We start from the raw sequence: 16244 nt of genomic DNA on the forward strand, positions 1-16244 counted from the left end.
GGCCAGGACCCTTCGAAGCGCGAAGACTTGTTTGCATATTTTTATTATAATTTGCAACATCGTGATAATTGTGTTTCAGTGAACAGTGTGTATAGTTATAAACTGGAAAAGTTGTGACAGTGTTCGCTGCCTATCATTTCGGAAATGGTGATCCTGTAAGTACCTGTTATATGGTATTAATAAAAAAAACTTTTTAAATATTGTAGTCCAAGTGTTACTTTGTAAAATAAATTTATGGAAGATTTTTCTAGAATACACCGTTAGTAATTTGTCAATAGAGAACATTAAACTCATCGTCATCAGCCCATAGTATTTATTTAGTAATCTGTGCCATAGTGGTCCACAGCTGGACAAACTCCTCTCTCAATTTACACCACTGAGCCCAGTCTTCGGCTCACCTTTCCTTTTAAGAGCTTGTAAACAATTAATGTATTTATAATACGCTTTTATTAGCTTCAGACGTATGTATGTTTGTACCGGAATTTTTGAACATGATTGACCCCTTTCAAAATGTCGGATTAACTCGAAATTTGATATACTTATTAAGAGGACCGATGACAATTCAATATTTAAAAAAATATATTGAAAAAATTGAAATTTAACTAAAAAATGAAATATAAATAATAGTTTAAAAAAACTAACAAAAAATGATTGGGGGTCCTAATAAAATATTTATAACTACTGATACCATGCACCCCCCGGGTTTTTTACAATAAAATCATTTTTTCTTACACTATTTTCTATAAAAGCGTATTTTGTTACTTTTTTTACGCTATTATTTATTGTTCCTTTTTTTGTTTTCCCTTTATGAACTATGAATCAGTAAGAAGTCCCATCATCCCACTGAGTTTCTCGCCGGTTCTTCTCAGTGGGTCGCGTTTCCGATCCGGTGCTAGATTCTGCGAAGCACTGCTCTTGCTAGGGCCAGTGTTAGCAACACTCTCGGTTTGAGCCCTGTAAGCTCACCTACAAGTTAACGGGAAGCTGAAATAGCCTCTCAAGCCTATCAGGATAGGTAGAAAAAACATTAATCATACAGAATTTGGTAATCCCATAAACAAAATGATGTTCAATAAAAAAAATGACATGACTGAATTCCTAATAGTAATTCCTTCGGCTACTAAGCTTAGCTTAAAAAATCAGTTAGCTATTGTTATATTTAGCAGTGTATATATTCAGCTAGGTAAGCTTAGTCCTTTTCTAAAAAAGAACAGATAAATAATTCAAGCGTCGTAGGTACTTAAATATTCTTAACTTATTTAGTCCTAAAAAATTGTATTATAAAATTTACAATCCTTTTTTCATTCTCGAGGATTATATTACTAGCAATTTTCGAAAATCCCTAATCCTTTGTTTTTACAATACGTAGCTATCTGTTGTTGCTAAGCTCCGTTAATATTTTTTATTGTTAATGAAAACTTTTTCACAGTTCCTACACAACACGAGATCAGCAGAATATTGAAATGTTAGGTACCTACCTACAAATTTATCTATATAAAATTTTAAAAGGCAAATACAAATATGTAGATAGATAGATACCATTTTCTATTGTTTGTTCCACGATATTCCTTTTTATGTTTAGTAACTGATTCACAGTTCACATCATTCACAACTGATACATTATTGATGCAGTTTTATTTTTGGAAGTATTATACCTACTTTTTTTTTCTTCGAAATAGACAAGTCAGTGCGATTTTCCCAATCGAATTTATTTGCTTGTCTATTATTTTATCTTTTTTTATGATAAATCTCTTAAATTTTGAAATGGTCAATGAAAAAACCAAACATAATCTAAACTCGAATATATTAAGTGTATAATCTATGATCTAAACCTTGAGGTGATTGTGGTCGAATTGCAATCATTGGGCGAACACTAGTTTTTATAATTACTAAACGACTCGATCGATTTTGATTTTTTTTTCTGTGTTTTAATGACTCCCTAGATGGGTTAGATTTCAATCTTGTAGATCAAGGTAAAGAGGGTGCGCTTTCATGAATATTTCGGATATATGTTATTAAGTATGTACACCTGCGTATAATTATTTTTTTTTTCTTTTGCTTAGATGGGTGGACGAGCTCACAGCCCACCTGATGTTAAGTGGTCACTGAAGCCCATAGACATCTACAATGTAAATGCGCCACCCACCTTGAGATATAAGTTCTAAGGTCTCAGTATAGTTACAACGGCTGCCCTACCCTTCAAACCGAAACGCATTACTGCTTCGCGGCAGAAATAGGCAAGGTGGTGGTACCTACCCGCGCGGACTCACAAGAGGTCCTACCACCAATAATTATGCAAATTATAATTTTGCGGGGTTGATTTTTATTATACGATGTTATTCCTTCACCGTGGAAGTCAATCGTGAACATTTGTTGAGTACGTATTTCATTAGAAAAATTGGTACCCGCCTGGGATGCGAACACCGGTGCATCGCTCAACACGAATGCACCGGACGTCTCATCTTTTATGCCATGACGACATCACAATTAATTACTTTTTAAATTAAAATTCAAGTCAACAAAGAAAGACGGGTCTTTTGTAAGTTTAGCATTTTTACTTTGCGCTTGGCGTTCGTAGTCTAATAAGTGAACGCACATCCTGTGTCTTCCTCGATTAAAGTCGTCGTGGCCTATAGGGAAAAGACGTCTGGTTTCAGTCGTGTTGGGCGATGCACCGGTATTCAAATCCCAGGCGAGTACCAATTTTTCTAATGAAATACGTACTCAACATACGTAGGTATAACATCGTGTAAATAAATATCAAACCAGCAAATTTTAATTTGCGTAATTACTGGTGGTAGGACCTCTTGAGTCAGCGCGGGTAGGTACCACCACCCTGCCTATTTCTATCGTGAAGCAGTAATGCGTTTCGCTTTGAAGGGTGGGGCAGCCATTGTAACTATGCTTGTGACCTTAGAATCTATATGTCAAGGTGGGTGACGCATTTACATCGTAGATGTCTATGGACTCCAGTAACCACTTAACACCAGGTGGACTGTGAGCTCGTCCACCCATCTAAGCAATAAAAAAAAGATTAGGTACTGTTTCCTGTATACTTCTGTAGCGAAGCAATCTTATGTTCTGGTTTGAAAGGCGTATTAATAATTCCAGTGCACTTTAAAATTTACTGGTACTTACTAATGTCTTAAGGGGACGGTGGCATACACGATATAGATCGTGAGCTTTTTAACAATAGAAAAAAGTATCTTTGTATAACTGAAGTATTCCGTCTCATTCTCTTGTAGACTAAATGATAGAAATGTATATTTTGGTCTTTTTTATTGTGGCTTTTCCGTCGAGTCACGGTCTTCATAAAGTAGTTTTCACTTCAAAATACATATGGTAAACTACTTCGGAAAACTGTTTGATTTTACGAAGTTATTCCTCCGTCACAGATAGGTATCATTCGTAAAGGCGCGATAGGCTAGTTTAAGGTAAAGCTGATAGCCTAGTACCTATACTAGAATAGCCAGAATATGAATAGAATGCTCATAAAACCCAGCGTCTTTTTATTATTAAACCAAGAAAACTCAGTCGTTATTGTGAGCTTTTTCGGAATTAAACAAAAAAAGTTTTCTAAATTCAAAAAGCATCTCGTAAGCTCAACAAAGTATCAGTGCATACAAAGTCTATTTGCCGACGTATTTTGTTCCCTCTGTATACACAAAGTTATTTATCCAATTAAGGCGCGCCTGCCCCTTCAGACGGCAATTCTAAAGCAATTGGCTGAATTACACTTACGAGGGGGACGAAACTTTCTGTGAAGCTTAAGCGTACTCTTTCGCTTTCAAACAAGACGGACTTATATAAATTGTCGCATTTATTTATCGAAAATTCAAAACAATTCACATTTACTTATCGAACTAACTAAACGTTGTAACTATACTGAGATTACTAGTGGTAGGACCTCTTGTGAGTCCGCACGGGTAGGTACCACCACCCTGCCTATTTCTGCCGTGAAGCAGTAATGCGTTTCGGTTCGAAGGGTGGGGCAGCCGTTGTAAGAGACCTTAGAACTCATTATATCAAGGTAGATGGCGCATTTACTTTGTAGATGTCTATGGGTTCTAGTAACCACTTAACACCAGGTGGGCTGTGAGCTCGTCCATCTATCTAAGCTACAAAAAAAACATGAACTACCCTAGTTACTAAACACAAATTAACTCGACGTGCTAAAGTTTTTTTTTTTATATATAATTATTTGATTTATCGATATATTATTTCACAGCACCAGTCGCACTGATATGTCCGAGGGTGCAGCGACTGCCGACTGGGATATTAACGACGCTGTAGTGCCGCGAGTCACCAGCTTCGACGCGTTCGGCGAGTGGTGCGACGGTCACGTGCGAAGAGTCTACCCTCCGGCCTGTGAGGAGGCCCGCAGACACGCCTCGGGCTGGGCCATGAGGAACACGAACAATCACAATGTACACATCCTAAAGAAAAGCTGCCTAGGCGTATTGGTGTGCTCCGTTAGATGCAGACTACCAGATGGCTCCAGGGTCCATTTGCGGCCCGCCATCTGTGATAAAGCACGGAAGAAACAGCAAGGTAATTGTTATTGATATAGATTTACAGACCATGTCATCAGGATCATCTGCATGATAACTCAGATTGTTAGGCTTTTAATCAGAAGATATTGTCACTGCCCTATTCAGGCTTCCTAATGCCAATCTTGAGAACAGAGAACCGAATCTATTAGGAGCTGTAAAGCGTCGGCCTAGATAACACACCATTTCATTCCGTGGTTGTCGTAAAAGGCGACTAAGGAATTCCCGATTAATGGGTAACGCCGTTCTCCCACTATTACACTAACGTATTACGATCCCCAATCCACTTTTACTGGTGGTAGTTAATATTGCAAATCCGCGTCGGCAGCTACAATCATCATACATATTTCGGGCGTGAATAATTGATGGGTTCCGGCTTGAGAGGTGGGACAATGAGTATACAATTGAAACTTCGAATTCATGTCCCAAGGGGTCAGTCGGCAGCGATGTCATAATTTTCATGATCGCAACCGCATTGCATCAAATGGGCTATGAGTTCATCAGCCCAAGTAAGATTGTATAATACTGCTTAGTATTCATTTTTCTATACTTTAATTATTTGTCGATCAATTAATTTTATTTGGAGACGTTGCCCAAAAGTATTAGTTACTTGAATAACTTCAAATAAATTTTTCTTACATAGGAAAACCATGTCCAAATAGACTATGTAACGGAGGACGCCTCGAAGTTCAACCTTGCCGAGGTCATTGCGGGTACCCAGTCACGCATTTTTGGCGCCATACAGAACACGCTATATTCTTTCAAGCAAAGGGTTCCCATGATCATCCAAGACCCGAAGCAAAAGGAGCCAGTGAAGTGCGACGGTCTTTAGGGGCCGGTAGAAGAGTAAGAGGTATAGCATTACTGCTGGCGAGAGAAGCGGCGATTGCAGATAAAATGATGACTGTAAAACCAGAAAAGCAGATGTCTCAGAAACTAGTTAATCCTCATTCCCAGCCACCGCCGCTTATTCCGGATAGTCAAAGAGGTATGCTGTTATATATTTTGAATGCCCAAATTAATATTACAACAGAATGCGAGAGGTTATTCCAGAAACCAAAATGGAATGGTATAGCCAATCCCAACAGCAGCGTTTAGCCTTTTAAGGATTACTATTGAATTGCACTTCAGCTGATTTTTAATTGTATTACATTATACGTACTATACTGTATAAGAGCATTAGGGAAATGGAATTTTCGACCGCATTTTGTAGTGTTACTGGGTTAAGTATCGCCGCTGTACCACCTGTCTTTATATTTTAATAATTGTTCTCCTACATTCGGTGTAATTTTGCGATTAGCTCGAAGTCTCCATACTATTCGCTTAAGAAATGTTTTATTTACAGTTCAACTAACATGCACATGCGGTCCTTTTGAATGTTCCTGTCGCTGGCGCGCGGACCCTTCGTCAGAGCCTTGCATGGCTTCAACGTGGCCACTCTCTGAAGCGCAGACCTACACGACCTATGTCCCTCCCGTGCCGCCAGCGCCGTCACTGTCAGTCCAACAACATTACGACCCGACCGCGTTGCCGGCTGACGACATCTTCCACCCAGAGGAAATATTTCAACTGGACCAACCAATAAGACTAGACTATCCCATGGAAGAAAGCACTCTAGAATCTCCGCCGACGTTCGCGGATCTAAACAGTGAAAACTCCAGGCCCGAGGATCCGTATTGGTTGGACTGGCAACATCCCACCGGATCCGAGTCCAGCGAAACCCCGTCCCCGGAACTGTTCGGCGGCTGCTATCAACAGAACGAAGGCTACTGCGACCAGCAGGCTTACGTACAGCAGCCGTATTACCCGGAAGAGGCTCAATACTATCCAACTGAGAGTACCAGGAACTCTCCAATAATGGACATACAGGACCAACGGTTCTATCGGTACGGGCAGGATTGTGTTCAGACTTTGGAAACGCAAGCGTGGAACTATTCGGACTGCGCCTTCTCCTCCAATGACGTCACGGAATGTAAGCAATACTTCGACGTTCAACACCAACAGAACATGAACGCTTTCAACGGTCTTTTATAATGACTCCTTGTACATAGTAATGTAAATTGTAAATAGATTTTTTATGGTTAAATTGTTGATTATTATTAATATGTACAACGAGTACCTACATTTAAAGTTGAAATGTTTGTTCCTACATTTTCAAGTGATCATTGGTTTGTGAAAATAAAAAAAAAGATCAAGGTTTGTATAAAATCGTCTATTTATTGTATATAAAAATTACATTACAGATGTCAGATTTACATATTATTATTTTCTTTTCATTGTCTAATAATAAAATTGGTCACTACAAAATAGTACGTAGCTAACGCACGACGTGTTTGAGGTGCGTGTGCAGTCGCAAAAAAAATATGAAAAATATTTAAAAGGTCATTCCGTCGGCAAAACGACGCGAATTACGTCATCAGTTCAAGCGACACGCACACATACAAACAAATCTCAAATCGAATAGCATTCGTCTCAAAATCCAACTTATATTATTAGCAGAGATTAATTAAGGACAAATCTGTTCACTCGTTCTCATTAAATTTAAAAGGCGGTTAGTGACAATTAAAACTTTCAAGTATATTATTAGCACGTTATCTTTCGAACGACTGTCTCGTTCGCGATCTTAATATCTCTGTTTATAACTCAATGCGTCCGGGCAACTTCTATTGTACGAACCTATATCAATCAGGCAAACTATACCATTCCTATTAATGGAGACAACTTTAAATCTTCTAAACCTTAACGACATTAAAATTTTATTCACTTAACCAAAAGTATGTACAATAAACTTCTTTCATTACACCCACAGAAATTAACCTCTAACTTAGACGTTATATCGTTGTCGGCTTCAATTGTTGCTGTGTCCACGGCGCCGTAAACAAGCTATTTTTAAAACAACACAGACACGTTAGCTTAATTAAAATCATTAAAACCAATATCCCCTTCCCTGTTTTGACGTTGCTTAATATTCTAGAAAGGCAACCTTAGAGCCCTTTTTCATAATTGGCATTAAATCGATCTGACACACAATCTTGAGTTATAATTAAAAAAAAAAGTGCATCAGTTTTCCCATTAAAAAAAAGGAGATAGATACTTTTCTTTCTGTGTTTCATTCACTGATATAAGGGGACTGCAGTGTTGCCAGGACATACCGGCGATTTCGATTTCGTAAATATAAAAACGTCTTAAAATAGGCCTAATTAATACTCCTTATTCATATTGCATGATACCTTTTAGATTTGTTATTCGCGAAACTGTTCGTTTAGGGATCGAAAGGGGCACACAGCACGTACTATCACAGCGGTCGGCTCGCGCCATTTAACAACGTCTCTAAATTTATATACCCAACAACCGCACGGCTAGTGCGATAATATCAGAAACACGTGCCCCACGTTGGGCGCCATTCACAATAAGGCCACAAACGAATATCAACGTGAAGCAACACCTTAACTACCAACACACATAGCGGGTGCTTAGCGCGAGTTTTTTAACGTTCTCGATAGCGTAAAAGTTAACTCAATTTTGTATGCCGTTGGAACAGCGCCCCTAGCGGCAAACGTAGGCAAACGTCCCAACTAAATATGAGTTAACTTTTACGCTATCGAGAACGTTAAAAAAAATCGAACTAAGCACACTGATTTGCAAATCGTTTCCTAAAGACTAAGACGGATCAAACGCCATTATTCATGCATCGTATTTATTTATCTTCGATATGAGAAACGCGGTCGTATTCTAAGGCTAGATTTCGATATTTAGGGGAAAAAACTTGAATCGAGCGAGATCGTGTGTTAAAGCATAATTGTTAAAGTCTAACGATATTTTAGAGAGTAATCCCTACGAGGAACTAATCACTATGACTTAGTTATCGAAACAGACCTACGTGGGAACCTTAAGAGAAGTTACCGTTACAAATTATTGTGATAATCATAATATTCATTAAATGTTGTAATATCGAATAATACGACGCTTAGTACAGAGAAGCAAGAAAGTCGATTACAAATACCCCGTAACTACTTTGTGCTAACTACGCTATTACATCGCATCTACAGTTACATTTTTGAAAGAAGAAAAAAACTAAATAACTAAATAATTTATATTCCACATTTATATTGCATCGATATTGTTTGCGACAGGAAAATAAAAATACAAACCAATAATACAGTAAATATACGTATTGAACAAATATAATAAGTACAATTGTAAACGACTAAGCGATTTTGTACTAACGAGAGAAGAATAAAAAGACTGGTCAGTAAAGGATCGATAATCCTCGACAACTTTCCTATTTACGACTGTAATAATAAGAGACTGAAGGTTCGTTTTTGAAATTACAAAAATTTTGTATTAATGAAGAATGTTTAGATTATAATTATAATTTTTTAATTATAACAAACTGCAAGAGCAATTTAAAAAGAATTCACTCCATTCGTAAATATTGAATCGCAGTCAGCTTCAGTCATCAGAGTTGAGGCGGATTTTTTCATTCGATAAAAGATATTCAGAAGATATTGGAAGACACAAATTAGTTTATCCAAAAACTGATAATTTTTATTCCAATTGTATGCGTAGAAACGATTTTTTTTTCTCACGATTTAAACATCCATCACACCAGAACACAAAAGACGTTGAGTTTACCACACTAAAAGAATACAACTACTTTATATACATAAAAATCCAAATTAATGAGAATATTGTATGTTCTTCAAATCCTCTCCTTTTAACCTTCAACCTTTTATCATTCCACATCACTCAGCACATTTATATCGATACCAGTTGTGATCACGTCAAAATCGATTAAATTCGCGCATCACAAGTACACCGCACTGCACGTAATATGTATCGATATTTCACGTTGAAGTATCGACTATATAAGTTTCAAAGCGGTGGCTTTGATACGCTTGGGTCATGGAGTCGCCTCCTCCGCCAATTCCGAGCCAGGAGGAACAGAGCCGCGAGACAGAACCGATACGGAACTCACGGTCAACTCCAAAGGCTCCTGTCCCGGGAATCTTCCTACACTGGATTCCATGTCAGTTCTGAAAAGTAATTGTTTTATAGTACAATCCTGACGGTTAAATAGATATTTCTGAAAAACTAATTATAATTACGTCAGTGGTCTATATAGGCAAGACGCTCGGTATATCTGTATAGATTGATGCGACTATGCTGATCAACGGTGCTTTTAGATACCATCAAGCACCGGTCACCGACTTCGTCGAACCCTTCTCAGTGGGTCGCGTTTCCGATCCGGTGGTAGATTCTGCGAAGCACTGCTCTTGTTAGGGCCAGTGTTAGCAACACACCCGGTTTGAGCCCCGTGAGATCACCTACACGCTAGGGTAACGCTAACATAGCCTCTCAAAGTTATCAGCATAGGTAAGGAAAAAAACTATCGCTAAGAATAGTGTCTCGCTAGAAGCTGTATAAAGCTCTATAAGGGTTATCTTTTAGAATAAAAAAATGGACTAACATATTGCTAACGGTGGATAGCTGCATCCTAGAGTTCTGCCACTGATCGCTGGCCTCTATAGAGTCCAACTGGTCCTCGGGTTGCGGGGCGGCGCTGGACGTAGACATGGCCTCACTCGTCGACACCGGCGACTCCAAGTTTATTAGCGTGCCCGTTGCTACTTCGACTCGATTCGCTTCGTCCGTATTCGAACTCGTCGACTGACTTGTATCGACAGATTTCTGAGTGTCTGCAAATTTATATACATACAAGGATATGTCTGAAGAATCTCGTAACATTGGTTAGTTGTGTTAAAAAATGACAATATCAATATGATTTTTAGTTTTGTTACGTTATTGAGAAACACAGATGTGCTTTATTTTATAATCGAAGCTAAAAAAATATAGCTACCAACATTTACCGTCACACTATGTTGTTATACAAGAATGCATTGGTGTATTGGCTTAGTATATGTGATTTTGATACGATGAAGCTATTACATGAAGCGACTACAGCAAAAGCAATGATAGCAACGAAACACAATTGAAAACTATGGACGCGGCAAAAATCGAACTAAACCAGTAAGTCAACATCAAAACCAGAGATTATACTACACGCAAGTGACGTCATATGTAGATAATCTAATCACAGAACAAGAAATATATCACAGAAGCATAGCATTGGTTTCGGATAAGAGTTAAATTGTAGTATAAATTTAATTGTATTAGAACTATGATCAGATCATCTATATAACATTCGTCTTTTGATAGTTTTTAATTAGTTGAATTTATTCTTTTAAAACATTTCTACTGTTCCTTATATGAACTAATGATAGGCGATTCCGAGATGTTCGAGCAATGGAACGAATTACAGTCGAAACAAAATTAAAATCGAATCTGAAATTATAATCGACTACCTCGCTGTCCGACGAATCATAATAGAGATGTATCTCGAGTCGACACTCTCACCGTTCTATTATTTAAAACATCTCGTACTGACGATTATCGGCCCACTGACTCGTGAGTAAATTTATCGATAGTTCAATCGTGATTCGTGATAAACTATGACAAAGCTCATTGAGAACCGGTATTTTTTTTAAATCGAATACAAACCTCTTACTCGCACATCGGCAAACGCAAACATTTTTTTAAGGGATTTTATGACCTGGTAACTAAGACCTTTAAGTCAGACTTGACTATTTTAATGCAAATGCAAACAAAACAAAGGCAAACAAAAAGATGAAGGAAAAGCAAAGACCTGGGACATGCATGTACGTCAGCCATTTCTTGAGCGGTCGGCGCTCAGCGAACACTGGCAACACTCCGCCTTTCATTGCATCTGCAATGTGACGTTAGCGACCGCGTTTTATTTAACTCACTCAAAAATTAATTAAAACACGATACAGCCCAAATTGAAGCAAAATACTGTTTTTACTTTTTATTTTTTTATTATAAAAAACATCTACATTAATAACAACACTAGCGTGGTAAATGTTGGAAGCGCTAGTTACAGAATATTCGATGCAAAAAATAATAATAGATGAAGTAACTGAATTCAGTACCTTATAATATTGCAAATATTAATTTATTAATATTAGTAATTTCCACGACGCCCCTAAATCGAACGTAGTAAATTTAAAAATGTGTCACAAAATGTTGCGTAACTTAAGGCTTGTTCAATTGTTCAAATATTACATAAGCATAACTAACTTGGGGGGCGAACGAGGACGGAGGAGGTTTCTTACTTCTTCTAATAAAGAGATCGAAGATTATGTATAAAATTTACATAAAATTATATTGTTTTTGACATGAAACCGTATTTTTTGTAAGAAATAAATGAATTCCAAGAATTTTATGTGTATCACATATCACATTTTATGTGTATCTACATCAACTTACGTCTTTTGATATCAACCGATGTTAGATTCTGGGAATTCCCCCTATTTAATCGATGCCTTTAAATAAATCAATCGAATGTATTTTTTTACAACAAATAATTCTATAGCTACACTGCTGCTACATTATTCACATACACATACTACTGATACAATATTCCAAATTTTAGAACTCATCATATTTATTTAGACATTTATCAGTTCATAAAAAAAGTATTTTGTCGGTATGTAGGTATTATAAATATTACTTTTAGTTTCCAAATAAATAAATAAAAAGTAGATAATCATAGAAGTCCGTAACAATTTGTCAACGAGCCACAGGGGTTTTTGTGAATAAATGCGGGTAGCCAGATAAAAGTTTCTCACAAATAATTCGTATCGTGCGAGTTTATAGTCATCTTGTTATTTACCTTGTTTGTGTTTGTGGTCGCAGCACGGCGGGTGTGGCTGGTGCACGCGCGACGGACGAACCCGGACGCGGTAGAAACGTGAGCTACGCGGCATGTGGTAACGGTTGCCGCTCTGTAATTATTAAAAAGGTTTTACGCTACCCTCAAGTATTACCTAAAATTATTTTCTTGTAGGTCTAAAAACATCGCTGATTTTCATATGAAATGTTCGACTAATAAGTGTTACGCCGGTAAGAGTAGCACCATCTATCGCCGAATACCCGAAACGAATATCAAAGGATCTAGTAACATCGAGAACCCTCGAGAAGTACAACGCCATCTATTGTCACAAAATTGACTTTATGTGTCAAAATCCCAATAAACCAAAGTGTTAGTAGACACTAGACACTAAGATTCCGGGGTCACGTGTAACGTACCTTTTTAGCATAACAATACTCCTTCGACTCGACGGTCGCGATGGCATACAGCTTTCTTTCGCTTTCGTTCTTCACTTGTATGCTGAGATCCAGAGCCGGGAGACAATCGCTATGAACGAAGTACATTATCGGCGCTTCCTGGAACAATAAAATGAAGCATAGTTATGATACAATACAATGCTAAAACCTACATCCTAAATACATTATTAAAAAAAAATTGTAAGATTATTTGGTTTTTAGCTAAATCTAAAAGCGTTTAGGCAATAGTAGACGTCGTAAAAAATAATACGTTAATCTATTAAATCAAAACTATACTACTTGAAATTCTAAATAACCATGGTCTCGTAAAAAAGCTTTGGAAAATACAAATCGATATCTATATATATATAAAAATATAACCTAAGCGATGTTTGTTTATTTTAACTACAGCGCCATCTATTATAATTTGTCTAATCATATTATAACATTAACTTACACGAAAGTGCCAAAAACAAGAACATTATAGCAGTATTGTTTGTTATTTTATTTTATAGCTTAGACGGTTTGAAATGTTTACAGCTCATCTGGTGGATTGTGAAGTGATTGGTGAAACCGATGCTGGTTTCTTATTTTCATTATTACCTTACTTTTATAATTAGGACTAAAAATGTACTTCATTGATAGATATTCACCAATAAATGTGATATGAATTTCTAATATTTAAACTTTACCTGCATCACCGTGTAATTGAAATGTGCGGGTTCCCACATGACCAGAACGGTGTGTCCTGGCAAACAAGCAGAAAAACTCAGAGTGCCCGCAGGGAGCCCTACGGGAGTGTGACAGCGGGATCTCAACTTCTTCAAATCCTCGCGTCTAGGAGACGATCGGCCTTCGCTGTCATCTTCTCGACTCTTCTCGCTCTCTTCAGATTTCTTCTCCAGCTCCTTCTTTAAATCCTGTATCTCTTGACGTAAAATGGCTTTCTCGTTTTCAAGCGAGGCAAACTGAAAATTACATGAAACTTCTCACAATTTGTGAAGTCGTCGTGGCCTAACGTATAAGACGTCCAGTGCATTCGTGTTGAGCGATGCACCGATCTTCGAATCTCAGGCGGGTACCAATTTTTCTAATGAAATACGTACTCAACAAATGTTCATGATTGACTTCCACAGTGAAGGAATAATATAGTGTAACAAGAATATAACCCGCAAAATTATAATTTGCGTAATTACTGGTGGTAGGACCTCTTGTGAGTCCGCGCGGGTGGGTACCACCGCCCCGCCTATTTCTGCCGTGAAGCAGTAATGCGTTTCGGTTTGAAGGTGGGGCAGCCGTTGTAACTATACTAAGACCTTAGAACTTGTCTCAAGGTGTGTGGCGCATTTACGTTGTAGATGTCTATGGGCACCTGTAACCACTTAACACCAGGTGGACTGTGAGTTCGTCCACCGATGTAAGTAATAAAAATATATATAAATAAAAAAACAAAAAAAAAAGCCCTAAATACACTGAACCCTTACCTGAGTTTTGACGAGCTCGTCGTAGTCATTGGTCTCGGGGTCGGTGAGCTGCTGTATCGTGTCTCTGTACTTGCTGCATTCCCGCGCGAGCACTTGTTCCCTCTCGCGCGCCAACTCCAATTGACGATCTTTTTCACATAACAAACGACGCGTCGCTTCGTTTATTGACGTCTGAAAAAGCATTATACAATCAGGGCCGGATTTAAACTTAATGCCGCTCCTGGGCATCATAACAACATACACCCCAATAGAATTTTACCTAAATGTATATATGTTTATATATTTTATTTTGAAAATTAAAATAACTAATTTATTGCGGAAACTTTATCATATTATGTCATATATTCCAAAAACATAAAGAAATATTTGTTTTTTTTCTAACAATTATAAAATTTGCACTAATGGTGACTCATAATTATATTACATCCAAAAAAAACTAATTAAATTTCTTTAATTACAGAAAATAGAAAAATCGATTATTATTTTAAATCGCAAGGAAATAAATTGATTAAATCATTTTGATTATTAATTTATACCAAAAGTGCCAATGTTATAATTCACAAATAATAGGTGAATTGAATTTCTTAAATTATCAATTAAAAAGAAAATTATTAGTTAATAGAATTAATTAATTGTATCGAGCAATTTCGATAACACTAAAAAAAATTTTTACTTTCAAAATTTTGCCGCCCTGGACACTTGCCCCGACTGCCCTTAGTGTAAATCCACCACTGTATACAATTATGATTGTTATTGCCTCGTGATTATAAGGGATCAGCGACATTCGTAGACATTAGAATCATAAAGCTGCTGATGTTAAGGATACTCTTGAAACTTGACTATGACCGAATTTATAGACGTTTTTTATTACCCGTTTAGGCAGAAGAGCATACGGGTCACCTGGTGGTGCATGGTTATCGTCGCACATGGACATCAGCAATGCCAGGAACAGAGTCAGGCCGCTGCCTACCGTTGTTTTTTTTAATTTATTGCATATATAGATGGACGAGCCCACAATCCACCAGGTGTTAGGTAAGTGGTTACTGGAGCCCATAGAGATCTACAACCTACTCCACCATCCTCGTTTGAAGAAGGACATGTCATAGCGCTCGGGAAACGCCGTGGAGAGGAACTCATTCCAAAGCCAGATGGTATGTGACAAAAAAAGACTTCTGGAAGCGCACTCTGGATGAACGCAGTGGTGCTAGGTAGTATGGATTAGTAATGAACGAATGCCGCGGGTGGGTAGGTAGATATTCAAACTTGAAGTCAATCTCAGTTTTAACTGCATTGTAATAAGGTCTAGCATCCTTGTTCACTATGTTTATAATCAACTTGCTTTTTTTCCTACCTAAGCTAAGAGCCTTGAGAGGCTATATTAGCGTAACCTTAACTAGTAAGTGAGCTCACGGGGCTCAAACCTGACGACGTTGCTAACACGAACCCTAGCGAGAGCCGTGCTTCGCAGAATCTACCACCGGATCGGAAACGCGACCCACTGAGAAGATCCGGCGAGAAACTCAGTGGGCTGTGTCTGAGGGTTTATTTAGTCGTAGAGCCCTTCGTCGCAAGCGTCGGGTTCCACGAGAACGATGACCGGTCAATTTGCCGGTCAATAGTATAATAGGTCTTATAGGATTTGTATTTTCATAAACACTAAATGTACCGTGTCGCTCTTCGCCTTCAAAGCTCCTAACTCAGATTCCAGTTTCTGTTTCCATTCGTCCTCGCATTTCGCGACAGCTTGTCTGACCGCCTCCTCTTTCTCGACTTCGGCGTTTTCTTTCGTCTGCATCACGATCGCGTTGTGATTCGTTATTTCGATGACGTCAGTGCGTTCGATCTTCTCCAAACTGGACTCGGAAGGCGAACGATCCATGTTCGTGAGAGCGACCAAGCGGAATCTTTGAAATATACGATACGATATATGTTCAAGGGCATCCTCCATGCTAGTGATAGGTAGGTTAATGTAATTGTTTAATGTATTATATAGTGAATAATTACTTTTTCCTTACAATATAAG

General features: G+C 37.9%; 2 protein-coding genes across 3 annotated transcripts in view; one reads left to right on the top strand and one right to left on the bottom strand.

The window, feature by feature from the left end:
* Nucleotides 1-7160, top strand: LOC101742696 (transcription factor glial cells missing 2). The gene is made up of 4 exons (XM_004929318.5): nt 1-155; nt 4229-4551; nt 5194-5538; nt 5896-7160. Exons 1-4 carry the CDS (start codon nt 145-147, stop codon nt 6582-6584), a joined length of 1368 nt encoding a protein of 455 aa, XP_004929375.2. The 5' UTR covers nt 1-144; the 3' UTR covers nt 6585-7160.
* Nucleotides 6748-16244, bottom strand: part of LOC101742845 (RB1-inducible coiled-coil protein 1) — a 26200-nt gene continuing 16703 nt past the window's right edge. The window contains exons 15-22 of one of the 2 annotated variants that reach the window (XM_004929319.5): nt 15888-16125; nt 14222-14392; nt 13430-13705; nt 12720-12857; nt 12304-12415; nt 11257-11337; nt 10021-10249; nt 6748-9586 (exon numbers count right to left, since the gene is read on the bottom strand). In XM_004929319.5, the coding sequence (XP_004929376.2) occupies nt 9454-9586; nt 10021-10249; nt 11257-11337; nt 12304-12415; nt 12720-12857; nt 13430-13705; nt 14222-14392; nt 15888-16125 (1378 nt within the window). In that variant the 3' untranslated portion in view covers nt 6748-9453. The remainder of the gene's footprint in view (nt 9587-10020; nt 10250-11256; nt 11338-12303; nt 12416-12719; nt 12858-13429; nt 13706-14221; nt 14393-15887; nt 16126-16244) is intronic. The other variant, XM_012692970.4, reaches the window with a different exon arrangement.

This window comes from Bombyx mori, chromosome 4, assembly GCF_030269925.1.
Source record: "Bombyx mori chromosome 4, ASM3026992v2".
NCBI classification, from domain to species: domain Eukaryota; kingdom Metazoa; phylum Arthropoda; class Insecta; order Lepidoptera; family Bombycidae; genus Bombyx; species Bombyx mori.

Bases quoted from the DNA above. Each gene is read 5' to 3' on its own strand.
- LOC101742696 (XM_004929318.5), top strand. The intron at 4,552-5,193 runs GTAATTGTTATT...TTTCTTACATAG, and splicing joins AGCACGGAAGAAACAGCAAG to GAAAACCATGTCCAAATAGA. The intron at 5,539-5,895 runs GTATGCTGTTAT...TTTTATTTACAG, and splicing joins TATTCCGGATAGTCAAAGAG to TTCAACTAACATGCACATGC.